We start from the raw sequence: 13,495 nt of genomic DNA on the forward strand, positions 1-13,495 counted from the left end.
AAAAATGCTCATCATCACTGGCCATCAGAGAAATGTAAATCAAAACCACAATGAGATACCATCTCACACCAGTTAGAATGGCAATCATTAAAAAGTAAGGAAATAACAGATGCTAGAGAGGATGTGGAGAAATAGGAATGCTTTTACACTGTTGGTGGGAGTGCAAATTAGTTCAACCATTGTGGAAGACAGTGTGGCAATTCTTCAAGGATCTAGAACTGGAATTACCATTTGACCCAGCAATCCCATTACTGGGTAAATACCCAAAGGATTATAAATCATGCTACTATAAAGACACATGCACACGTACATTTATTGCGGCACTATTCACAACAGCAGAGACTTGGAACCAACCCAAATGTCCATCAATCATAGACTGGATTAAGAAAATGTGGCATATATACACCATGGAATACTATGCAGCCATAAAAAAGGATGAGTTCATGTCCCTTGCAGGGACATGGATGAAGCTGGAAACCATCATTCTCAGTAAACTATCATAAGGACAAAAAACCAAACACTCATAGATGGGAACTGAACAATGAGATCACTTGGACACAGGACAGGGAACATCACACACCAGGACCTGTCGGAGGATGGAGGGCTAGGAGAGGGATAGCATTAGGAGAAATACCTAATGTAAATGATGAGTTGATGAGTGGAGCAAACCAACATGGCACATGTATACCTAGGTAACAAACCTGCACGTTGTACACATGTACCGTAGAACTTAAAGTATAATTTAAAAAAAGAAAGAAAGAAAATAAAACAAATTTCCAGATAGAAAACAAACAAGCTAGCTAACTAACAACAGGTAACCTATTGAGAAAAAGAAGCAGACCAGGATAAGATTTCGCATTTGCAACATCAAATTAGAGAATGAAGCAATATTTTCAACCTTTTTAGGGAAAATGGCATAATCAACAATTTTATACCCAGCCAAACAATTTGTGTACAGGTGAAAAATATGTACAGATATCCAAGTATTCAGTACACAATACTATATGGGAAAAAATATGAAGGTATTCTTGACAAATACAAAAATTAGTCAAAATTTAAATTCAAGAAAGATTATGCTATATATGAGACAGTGGTTAACAATGAAATCTGTAAGAATTATCAACATAAAATAAGTATTGATAATGTGGCCTAGGAATTTAATGCTGCTGTTGAGAAATAACACTTAAAACAGAAAAGGTTAATATCTTTAAAAATTAGTATCACTTGTAGTTAAAATTACATACAATTTCAACAAAACCTAAAAGGTAGAGGGGGAACAATGAAAATTGCAATTTGGAGGAAAAATTGAATTTCATTTCATTAATTACTTGTGAGATTAAAATACTTTTTTATATGTTTCATAGCTGGTTGCATTTATTCTCTTTGTGAACTGCTTATCTGTAAGGATATCAGTGTTTTCTAAATTAGTTCTAGAACTTTTTAATATATTAAAGATATCGGCCAGGCGCAGTGGCTCACATCTATAATCCCAGCACTTTGGGAGGTTGTGGTGGGCAGATCGCTTGAGGCCAGGAGTTCAAGACTGGCCTGGCCAACATGGCGAAACCCTGTCTCTACTAAAACTAAAAAAATTAGCTGGGCATGGTGGCACATGACTGTAGTCCCAGCTATTTGGGAGGCTGAGGCACGGGAATCACTTGAACCCAGGAGGCAGAGGTTGCAGTGAGCAGATATCAAGCTACAGCACTCCAACTTGGGCAACAAAGCAAGCAAGCCTCTGTCTCAAAAAAAACAAAAAAAAACAAAAAAACAAACAAAAAATAACTTTTTTCAATCATATTTGTTATAAATATTTTTCCAGTTTATTCTTGTCTTTTAAACTGTGTGATATTCTCCGATCTGCGGAAGGTAAAAGTTTTATGTATTTAAGCTACACAATCTTTTCCCTTAGAATTTCCTGTGTTGCTTTTAAAAAAATTAACCTTTTTTATTTTGAGATAATTAGATAATTATAGATTCACAGGCCATATATAAGAAATAATACAAGCCAGGCACAGTGGCATGCACCTGGAGTCCCAGCTACTCAGGCGGCTGAGGTGGGAGGATCGCCTGAGCCCCAGCATAGGCAACACGGTTAAGACTCTATCCCTTTAAAAAATAATACTAATAGTAATACAGAAATCCCATGTACCCTTTATCCAGTTTCTCCCAAAGGCAACATCTAGCAAAACTGTACTACAATATAACAACCAGGATATTAATATTGATATAGTCAGTATACAGAACATTTTCCATCACCACAAGGATCCCTTATGGTGCCTTTTCATGGCACACTTACTCTTCCCTACTCCTATTCCCCTCTTAACTCCTAGCAACAACTAATCAGTTCTCTATTTCTATAATATTGCCACATCAATTATAAATGGAATCATATAGTATGTAACCTTTGGGAATTAGTTTTTTCCCTCTACTCAGCATAATTCTCTGGAAATTCATCTAGGTTGTTGTACATATAGTTCATTCCTTTTTATTGCTGAGTGTATACCACAGTATATATATATATATATATATATATATATATATATATATATACATACACCACAGTTTATTCATCTCCTAAAAGACATTTGGGTTGTTTCCAGTTAGTTCTTGGCTATTAAAATTAAGCTGCTATAAATATTCACAAAGACTCATATGCAAAAGTTCACAGCTGCTTGAGTCATAAGAGTGCAAAGCTAGGAACAACCCAAACGTTCCTCAACTGGTGAATGGACAAATTATGGTATAAGCATATAACTAAAAAATTAGCCCTAGAATAAAGGCTGTTCTGGACCCAAACTAAAAAATGTTAAAGCCTTAAAGGATTCAACTGTTTTCTACTAACCTAACTGCTAACCTAATAAATCTAACACTATTTAAAGTACTAAAACAAAATCCAGCACCTAACAATGTAAAATTTGTAATATCCATCATCCAATCAAAACCTACCAGGTATGAAAAAAAAAAAAAGGAAATTAGGACCCATTACCAGGAGAAAAATTAGTCAACAGAAACATTCCCAGAAATGGCATGGATGATGAAATTAGCAATTAAAACAGTCAAGAAAGCTATTTCAGATATGCCTCATACATTTAAGAAAGTAGAGTAAAATATGAATAAATGAGATATTAAAAAGACCCAAATGAAACTTCTAGAGATGATAATGTCTGAAATTAAAAACCACTGAATAAGATTAACAGTGGGTTAGATACAGTAGAAGAAGACATCAATAAACCTGAAGACATAGCAAGAAAAACTATTCAAAACTAAGCATGGTAAGGAAAAAAAAAAAGACTGAACAGAACTTACATGACCTGTGGGGCAACATCAAACATATATGCAACTGGATAGCCAGAAGGAAATAAGAGAGAGACACAAAGACACAGATCATTAATAAAATAATGGCCAAAAATATAAATCATGGGTCTAAGCTTCCACCTTGAGAAACTAGAGAAAGGCAAATTAAACCAAAAGTACCAGAAAGAAAGAAACACAAGTCAATGAAATAAGAAACAAACAAACAAAAAGAAACCAAAATACAGTTCTTTGAAAAGATCAACAAGGTTGATAAACCTCTGGGCAGCTTGATCAGGAAAAGAAACAAATTACCAGGATCAAGAATAGAAGAGGGTGCACCCCTACAGATCTTACGTACATTAAATGGATAATTAGACTATATTATGAACAACTTTATACTGACAATAAAGTTGACAATATGGATGAACTATGTAAATTCCTTGAAAGATACGAACTATCAAAAGTTCACTCAAGAAGTGAATGACCGAATAGCACTATATCCATAAAATACATTAAATTCATAGACATCTTCCCACAAATAAAACTCCAGGCCAACTGGGCACAGTGGCTCATGCCTATAATCCCAGCATTTTGGAGGCCAAGACCAGAAGACTGCTTAAGACCAGCAGTTCAAGACCAGGCATGAGTAGCTGGGCCTATAGGCATGTACCACCATGCCTGGCTAATTTTTTAAATTTAAAAAATTGAAAAATTAAAAAATCGAAAAATTAAAAAATTAGCCAGGCGTGGTAGTGCATGCCTGTAGGCTCAGCTACTGAGGAGGCTGAGGTGGGAGGGTTGCTTGAGCCCAGGAGATCAAACAGTGAGCCATGATCATGTGCCACTGTACTCCAGCCTGGGCAACAGGGCGAGACCCTGAAAAAAAAGAGAGAGAAAAAGAAAGAAAGAAAAAGAAAAAGAGAAAGCAAGCAAGCAAGCAAGAAACTCCAGACCAAGATAATATCATTGGAGAATTCCACATAACTTTTATGGATAAATAACAGTAACTCTATGAAACCTTTCCAGAAAATAGAAACAGGAACACCTCCCAATGCATTTTATGAGGCCAGGATTACCCTGAAATCAAAACCAAAGACATTACAGGAAAAGAAAATCACAGACCAGTATCCCTCACATATGCAAGACCTATACACTGGAAACTACAACGCACTGCTGAGAGAGCTTTTAAAAGATCTAAATAAATGGTGAGATATAACACGTTCATGAACTAGAAGATTCAATATTGTTACAGTATTGATTCTTCCAAATTGATCTAAAGATTCAAAGCAGTACCAATCAAAATCCCATCAGGCTTTTTCATAAAAACTGACAAACTGATTGTAAATTTATCTGAAATTGTGAAGGAAATAGCCAAAACAATTTTGGGAAAAAAAATTCGAACAACTTGAACTACCCAAAATAAAGACTTACTATAAAGACATAGTAATAAGGACCGTGTGCTATTGGTACAAGTAGAGACATACAGATCAATGGAACAGAATAGAGCCCAGAACAGACAAGCATACGCATGGTCAACTGGTTTTTCAAGCAAATGTCAAGCTAATTAAATGTAACAAAAGAAGCTGAACAATTGGGTATTTGATATCAAAAAAAATAAACCTCAGTCCTGACACCTCAGACCATCTATAAAGGTTAACTCAAAATAGATCACAGGCCTAAATGTAAAAGCTAAAACCGTAAAATTTCTAGAAAACATGGGAGTTGGACAAACCTTGGGTTAGCCAAATATTTCTTAAACAGAACATAAAAAATGGGCTGGGCACGGTGGCTCACGCCTGTAATCCCAGCACTTTGGGATGCCGAAGTGGGCAGATCATGAGGTAGGAGATCGAGACCATCCTGGCTAACATGGTGAAACCCCATCTCTACTAAAAATACAAAAAAATTAGCCAGGCGTGGTGGCAGGCGCCTGTAGTCCCAGCTACTAGGGAGGCTGAGGCAGGAGTATGACGTGAACCTGGGAGGTGGAGCTTACAGTGAGCCAAGATGGCGCCACTGCATTCCGGCCTGGGCGACACAGCAAGACTCTGTCTCAAAAAAAAAAAAAAAAAAAAAAAAAAAGTAAATCATAAAGAAAAAAATGGTAAGTTGAACTTCATCAAAATTTAAAACTTCTACTCTTTGAAAGATGCTGTTAAGAAAATATAATGGCAAGCTACAGAAAATATTTGTAAAATACAGAAATGATAAAGAATTTGTACTCAGAATATATATAGAACTCTTGCAACCCAACAAGAACCTAATCAACCCAATTTAAAAATTGGCAAACGACTTGAACAGACACTTCAAAGATACGCAGATGGCAAATAAGCACATGAAAAAATGTTCATCATCGTTAGTCATTGGAGAAAGGTAAATTAAAGTCACAAGATATTTTACACTCACTAGAATGGATAAAATTAAAAAGACTGACAAGACAAAGTGTTACCAAGGATGTGGAGTAACTTTAATTGCCATACACCGCTGGTGGGAAGGGAAAAAGCAGAGCTGCTTAGGAAAGCAGGTTGACAGTTTCTAATAAAGTTAAACATGTGGCCGGGCATGGTGGCCCACGCCTATAATCCCAGCACTTTGAGGGGCTGAGGCAGGCAGATCACTTGAGGTCAGGAGTTTGAGACCAGCCTGGCCAACATGGTGAAACCCCGTCTCTACTAAAAATACAAAAATTATTCAGGTGTGGTGCCAGGCACCTGTAATCTCAGCTACTTGGGAGGCTGAGGCAGGAGAATCATTTGAACCCAGGAGGTAGAGGTTGCAGCGAGCTGAGATTGCTCTACTGCATTCCAGCCTGGGCGACAAAGTGAGACTGTCTTGAAAAACAAAAACAAAAAAAGTTAAATATACAATTACCTTAAACCCAAAAATCTCACTCCTAGGTATAGACCCAAAAGAAATACAAATATATGTTCAAACAAAGACTCATATGCAAAAGTTCATAGCTGCTTGAGTCATAAAAAGAGTGCAAAGCTAGGAATAACCCAAACGCTCCTCAACTGGTGAATGGACAAACAAATTATGGTATAAGCATATAACTGACTACTACTCAGCAAGAAAAAAATTACGGATACACTCAATAACAAACATGAATGTCAAAAGTATTATGCTAAATCAAAGAAGCCAATGAGTACATGCAGTATGATCACTCACATAGAAAAGGCAAAACTAAAGGCACAGAAAGCACTTCAGTTGTTGCCAGGGGCAGGAGAAGGGCATTAGCTACAAAGAAGGGGGAGCTTTCTCGGCTAATGGAAATGTTCTTTATCAAAATTATGGTGTGATTACATAAACTCTATATATTTGTCAAAACTCATCCAACTGTACATTTAAAACTGGTTAATATTACTGTTTATATATTATACCTCAATAATGAAGCTGATTTTTTTTTTTTTTTTTTTTTTTTTTTTTTTTTTGGAGACGGAGTCTCGCTCTGTCGCCCAGGCTGGAGTGCAGTGGCACGATCTCGGCTCACTGCAAGCTCCGCCTCCCGGGTTCACGCCATTCTCCTGCCTCAGCCTCTCCGAGTAGCTGGGACTACAGGCGCCCGCCACCACGCCCGGCTAATTTTTTGTATTTTTAGTAGAGACGGGGTTTCACCGTGGTCTCGAAAAATCTTTAAGACCTCTTTTCTGGGCTGACAGCTAATAAAAAAATGAGAAGACACTGTTTACCTTCCCAGTCCTCCATGTAAGGGGCCTCCTCAGCTTCTTTCTCTGGAGAAAATCTGTCAATGAATTTTCCTTCTTTCATGACCCTGGTGATTTCTCGGAGCTGATGCAGCAACCGTTTCTCTTGGTCAGAAGTCACAGTCTGTGTTCTGCTTAGAAATATCAGACAATCCAACCATTTAGTGGTAAATACTCCTAGGCAATGGACGTAAACATCACTATGGTCTGTCTGGATACTGGAATAGAAAGTGCAATTGCAGCAGATAATTATTCTAGGAATTGATCCTCCAACTGCATAGCTGGGAACTAGAGATGTTAGTTCAATGCTTTGATTTTATAAATGGGAAAACTAAAGCCCAGAATAGATCAAGTGATTGCCCAAGGTCCCAAAATTAGTTAATGTCAATAGTAGGATCAGACCCCAGATGTCTCAGCTTTTAGTTCAGTGTTTTTTCAGTGTTATCTCAATGCCCTGATTCTCTAATCACCTAACAATTTCACTGTTACTCACATTACTCCATTTACTACAAGCCACTTTTCTCTGAAGCAAGGTCATCAAAGGAAAACATTCTGGGCCATTAGCATCAACCAGGGAAAATTTATGCTACTAGAATCACCAGGCTTAATTTACTTGTGCAGGTATAAGGATATATTCTAAAATTTCAGAGGTGGGTAATTTTGAAAATTCAATCATCTAGACTAGAGAAATTGGGGAAACTGGGGTCCACAGAGGAGAAATATTGTTTATATATTCATACCGCCACTTAATGAAGCACTATAACTAAAACCACCCAGGCTTCTGATCGCATGCTGCACAATTCTTGAAGCACAGAGCTCAAGTTCCACATTTTGGAAAACTTAGTTTGAATCCCAACTTAGTTGTGTGGCTCTGGCAAATATCTGCAAAAATAACATGAGACTCAAGGATAACAGTTTGATTATTTTCTTTTAGAGGAAAGCACTGCATCACACTGACAGGCAAACAAGGTCCTACTTAGAAGACTGATAACTATCTGCTTTGAGACCAGTTTTATCTAGCAGCAGGATTTAATGGAGGCTACTTATTCTCTTCTTAAAACCCAGACACAAGTTAATACAACATTTACAAAGGAAAAATGATGTACTATGTACTAGCCTGTGGAGATGGTCGTCTATTTTTCTAACAGCCGGTTCTGAGCCTGCACTCATTTCTATGCTCAGCCTAACTTTAGCCTTAATGACTAATAAGGAAAGTGAAAAGAGTATTTCTCCTTTCAACATGAAGATAGTAACTGAGGAAAATGAAGAGCCAACATTACAAGAGACCTCAGTGAAAGGAAAAACGAAAACACCACGAGCTCCACTTCTTCCACACCAAGTAGCTTCAAAGCCATGAACTACTAAAGATGCCTGTCTGTTCCACATTCAGCTAAAATCCTACACTTACAGGGCCTCTGATAGCTCTATTCTTCCCATCAGTACAAGAGTCCTGACTCTCCACAACTGCACAGGAGTCCTGACTCTCCATAACCCCTATTTCTTACTGTTAAAACAACCCACTTTGTGTGAGGCTTCTGGGTCAGACTAGAAGAGCTTACCTGCCTATCACAAACTCTTGTCTCTTCAGGCAGCACATGTTACTTTTCCAGACTGTACACAGGGCATTCTGATCTTCAATGAACGAAACAGTCTTAATTCTGTTTCCTAAGTCATGGGAAATCAGAAGCCCTTATCCTAAAACAGGATGGATAGACTACAGGAAGCAGGAACAGACAAGAGCTTTCCCACAGAACTCCAATCCAAAGCATCCTCATTTCCCTCCAAACAAGTATACTTTTATTGTCCATATCATGCATTATGCATTAATCATGGTCTACCTTATGACATCTTCTGAATTTATTGCAATGAATATCTTCATGGATTCCTTATCATCTCAACTTGGTTTGATACTCCTAGAGGGCAGTAATAATTAAGTTGACAACAGTATAGACACAATGCCATGATCACTGTTAAGAGCTCAATAATTACGTGTTAGTTTGATTGATCCCCATTTACTCACCATCCATTATTTTCTTCTACCTCCCTGAATTCTGGATTCCATTCTATCATTTTACAAAAAGTTGCAAAAACTTTTACTCCTAAGTGATTTTCACTTTACTAAGTCCAAGGGTCTTTTTCTCACATTTCATTCTTCTTGATTTCTCTATACCATAGACCATCCTCTGCTTGAAACCTCCTCCTCCCTTAGCTATTGGGACATTTGTATTCTCCCACGTCTTTAAACATTCCTTTTATCTATGATCCTGACTTTCTTCCACCCACCTCCCAAAACAATTTTCCCAAGGCTCAATCCTAGGACTCTCGTTTCTCCATTCTTATAATCATGCCCTCAGGAAGTTGACCCAGTATTACAGATTAGACCATCACCTCTACAGAAAAGATGTCCTAATGCTACTATTAATCTTGACTTTTCACACAAATTCCTATCTCACAACTCCAGTTATTTCCTGGGCATTTCCACTTGGAGGCCTTGCAACTATGTTAAAGTTAACCTTAAATTCACCTCTTGAAACCAGGTCCCAGTTGGCTCAGGATCGTGAGCAACTGCATGAACAGGAAGACCAGAAGAGGCTGAGTATGGAAGATTCTAAGATGATAGAAAAATAAAAGGTCACAGTTGGGAAACAGCCTCACCAGAATTTTGAATTCTATAAGCCCAGCAGAATCATCAAGTTCCAAATGCAAGAGTTAAGTACAGAGAATTAAACAGATATTAATAACACCATTCATGGATAGAACAGAACTCAGATCAGTAAAAGATTTCAGGATACTGCAGCAGAGTCTGATATGCCTCAAAGATTTGGTGATCTCACCTTTCTCCATGGAGATTTTCTCCATCTCTCACTCCCAGCCAATGATTTCCAAACCTGAGCCCTTTGCTCTGACCTCAAGAACCAAATTTCCTATTGCTGTTTCATATTATACACGGATGTTCTGATGGCATCTCAGACATACTCAGTGCTGAACTTATGATCGCAACTCTAAAACCTTATGTACTTTCCCTTCTTTTGTATTTTATCTTGGTTAATGCCATAATCTTCCTTCCAGTTTGGCTGCAAATCTCCAATGCATCTTTATTTATTTATTCTTCTCTATTTATTCTTCTCCATTACTCTTATCTGGTTAGTAGTTTTCTTTTGGGGAACCAACTCCTCTTCCATTCATAGTGCAAAGATTAACGTGAGCCACCCATCCCCTACCTCTCCTTCAACGGTAGCCATGTGACCCACAGCTAATTATCACATTCCATCCCCTTGGCTGCAGGGATTGATTCAGGGATAGATATAGGACCCAAGTTGGGCCAACTGTACTTTTGGACCTTGAACACAGTGAAGCCCAAACTGAATAATTTTGACATTAAATTCACCCAGGCAACAGTCCATGAGGAGACTGTCCCTTTGTTCCTGCTCCCTAAATGCCCAAAGCTGCTCTGGTTACCACCCTTCCTGAAACCTGGATGTTCAACTGTTCCTTTGATATTATGAGCTACCTCATATTCTTCCAATAAATTCTGCCTCCTCGTACTCCAAATTTTTTGCTAGCCAGAGTTGGCTGCCTGCAACCAAGGAACCCTGATAAAGCCTGTGATTTTTTTTCTTCCATTAGGTCCCCTTAACTTGCCCCCATTTTTCCACGCTCACTGGCCTATTTATTACCATTTGCTGAAACCTTTTCAATAGACTTCTAGCATGTAGTCACTCTATATATTACTGTAAGAGTTATTTTTCTAAAGCACAGCAAATCATGACATTTCTCCTCAAAAGCCTTCAGAGTCAAAATAAGTGTGTGTTGTGGGGGGAGAGAGGACCCAGGCAAACGAAAAAGTATATGCCAAGTCCAGAGGCAAAAAGGTACAGGTATTTTAGAGGAACAGCAAGTGGTCAGTGTGGCTGGACCACAGAGAGAGTGATGAAGAAAGATAAAGCAAGAGGGGTACACAAGGCCAGGTCACTCAGGACCATGTAAGCTACGTTAAAGATTCTGTGCTTTTTCAAAATCAAAAGGGACCTGTTGAAGGATTAAAACAAAAGAGATAATCCGTTTGGAAAACAGAAAGAAAACTGAAAGGAGGCAAAATCAGAGAAACCACATGAGATAGTTATGACCTACATCAAAAATAGGCATTCATTCACTCACTCACTCACTCACTCACTCACTCACTCACTCTTCTACTTCATCTAATACTTTTTTGGAGCCTTTTATGTGCCTGTACTAAGCTCTACAGCTAAGAAGGATAATCCCTGACCTCACGGAAACTACAGTCTTTTGTAGGGAGACAGACTTATTAATTAAATAGAAATGACAAGACATGGTGATTGATGAGATACGGGAAGTAAAATAAAAGGTCAATCAAGGATAGCATCTAATTTCTGCTCTGGGCAACCAAGTGGATGGTGGAGCCATTTGCTGAGATGGAAATTAAAGGTAGAATAGGTTCAGTTGGGGGACAGATGATGAATTCCATCTTGGACATTCATTCATTCAATAGATATTTATCATATGATGAGGCTAAAGGTAGGTATCTATGAGATATGTCCAGTGGGCTCTGTATATAGAGGTCAGGAACTGAAGTAAAGGAATGGTCATGATTTCCTCTTCTACCACAAAAACATACAAATGCTTATATCAAAAGTGAATAGGGGCCAGGTGCGGTGGCTCACGACTGTAATCCCAGCACTTTGGGAGGCCAAGGTGGGCAGATCACCTGAGGTCAGGAGTTCGAGTCGAGCCTGGCCAACATGGTGAAACCTTGTCTCTACTAAAAATACAAAAATTAGCCAGGCATGGTGGCACATGCCTGTAGTCCCAGCTACTCAGGAGGCTGAGGCAGGAGAATCACTTGAACCTGGGAGGTTGAGGTTGCAGTGACCTAAGATTGCACCACAGCACTGCAGCCTGGGTGACAGAGAGAGACTCCATCTCAAAAAAAAAAAAAAAAAAAAAAAAAGAGTAGGTATTCTAATTCAATAAGTATTTCCTTAGTACCTACTATACAAACACAGTGAACAAAATAGGCTAAGTCTAGCCTCAAAGAGTTTACATTCCAGGAATTCATGGGAAAAATCTGTAGTCCCACATACATATTCGACGTGCCTGCCAGGGCCCTTTGCTGCCAGAGGTTACACCCTCCCTGCTTTTTTCATGGACTGCTTGACCATACCATGCTTCTAGCAGGTAAATTGTTACAACTTGGCATGCTATTCCAGAAAGGAATACAGCCTGTGATTTTTTTCTTCCATTAGGTCCCCTTAATTTATCCCCACTTTTCCACTCTCACTGGCCTATTTATTACCATTTGCTCAAACCGTTTCAATAACCTTCTAGCACGTAGTCACCCTACGTATTACTATGAGTTACTTTTCTAAAGCACAGCAAATCGTGACATTCCTCCTCAAAAGCCTTCAGAATCAAAATAAGTGTGTGTTGTAGGGGAAGAGAGGACCGAAATCGTAAGAACAGAAATCAGGACACCTCACTTCTGATTCCCAGATCCTTTCTTTAGTCTTTGTGTCCTTGAGCTAAACACTATGCTTAATATCAGACAGAACATAGCACAAGACTGACATTCTAGGTTTCATTATTTAAATATGTGTACAGACCTACATCCCTCACAAGTAAAAGCTTTCTGAAAAGTTTTATTAGATAATATCAAAAACTTTCCCCATATTTCTGTTCTTACTTAAGCATTAAGGTAAAGTTTCAGAAACTGCAGAGTTTTCTAATTTTAAGCCAACATCCTGCAGTTATGGAATATTATATAAAAGGACTTAAGAGGCTATAAATGCATGTATCTTCTGCTTTACCCCCAGAAACCCAGGGATGTGATACAATTTTGATCTGACAGAATACTGGAATATTTTGGCCTTTTCTAATAGTCATAGGAGCACAGACTTGTAAAAGAACAAATGCCACAGAAACTGAGGTTAAAGGAGACAAACTGTAAGTATAAAAGGGAAAACATGTAGAAACATGGTGCTATGGTTTGAATATTTGTCTCCTCCTATACTCATGTTGAAACTTAATTGACATTGCAACAGTATTAAGAGGTGGCACCTTTATGAAGTGATTAGGACATGAAAGCAGAGCCCTCATGAACAGATTAATGCCATTATCTCAGTGGGTTAGTTATCCCAAGATGGGCTGTTATAAAGTGGGGCTGGCCTCTGGTGCCTCCCTCTTTTGTATGTGCTTGCTTGCCCTTCCGCCTTTCCACCATATGATGCTGCAGCAAGAAGACCCTCACCAGATACCTGCCTGTTAACCTTGGACTTCACAGCCTCCAGAACCGTGAGCTAAATAAACCTCTGTTCTTTATAAATTATCCAGTCTGTGGTATTCAGTTATACCAACAGAAAACATACGAACATATGGGCTGCCTAGTCCTTATAGTTTTTAGGGCATAAGTCCCATGGGGCCTACCTGTAAGGATAAAAGGTGTTGGATTAAGGAGTGTCAGAGAGAAAAATCACATC

At 38.5% G+C, this 13,495-nt stretch overlaps 1 protein-coding gene across 17 annotated transcripts in view; it reads right to left on the reverse strand.

Moving 5' to 3' along the window:
• Positions 1 to 13,495, reverse strand: part of RIC3 (RIC3 acetylcholine receptor chaperone) — an 81,348-nt gene that overhangs the window by 28,336 nt on the left and 39,517 nt on the right. For 9 of the 17 annotated variants that reach the window (XR_004033559.1, XR_004033557.1, XR_004033555.1 and 6 more), the window contains one exon: positions 6,987 to 7,135. Coding sequence is in view for 8 of the 17 variants with exons in the window: in XM_030828662.1 (XP_030684522.1) it covers positions 6,987 to 7,135 (149 nt within the window). In the remaining 9 variants the exon portion in view is untranslated. Of the gene's footprint in view, positions 1 to 6,986; positions 7,136 to 8,839; positions 8,915 to 13,495 lie in introns of those variants that run through there. The other 8 variants (XR_004033560.1, XM_030828663.1, XM_003254898.4 and 5 more) reach the window with 5 other exon arrangements.

Source organism: Nomascus leucogenys, chromosome 15, assembly GCF_006542625.1.
Source record: "Nomascus leucogenys isolate Asia chromosome 15, Asia_NLE_v1, whole genome shotgun sequence".
Taxonomy (NCBI): domain Eukaryota; kingdom Metazoa; phylum Chordata; class Mammalia; order Primates; family Hylobatidae; genus Nomascus; species Nomascus leucogenys.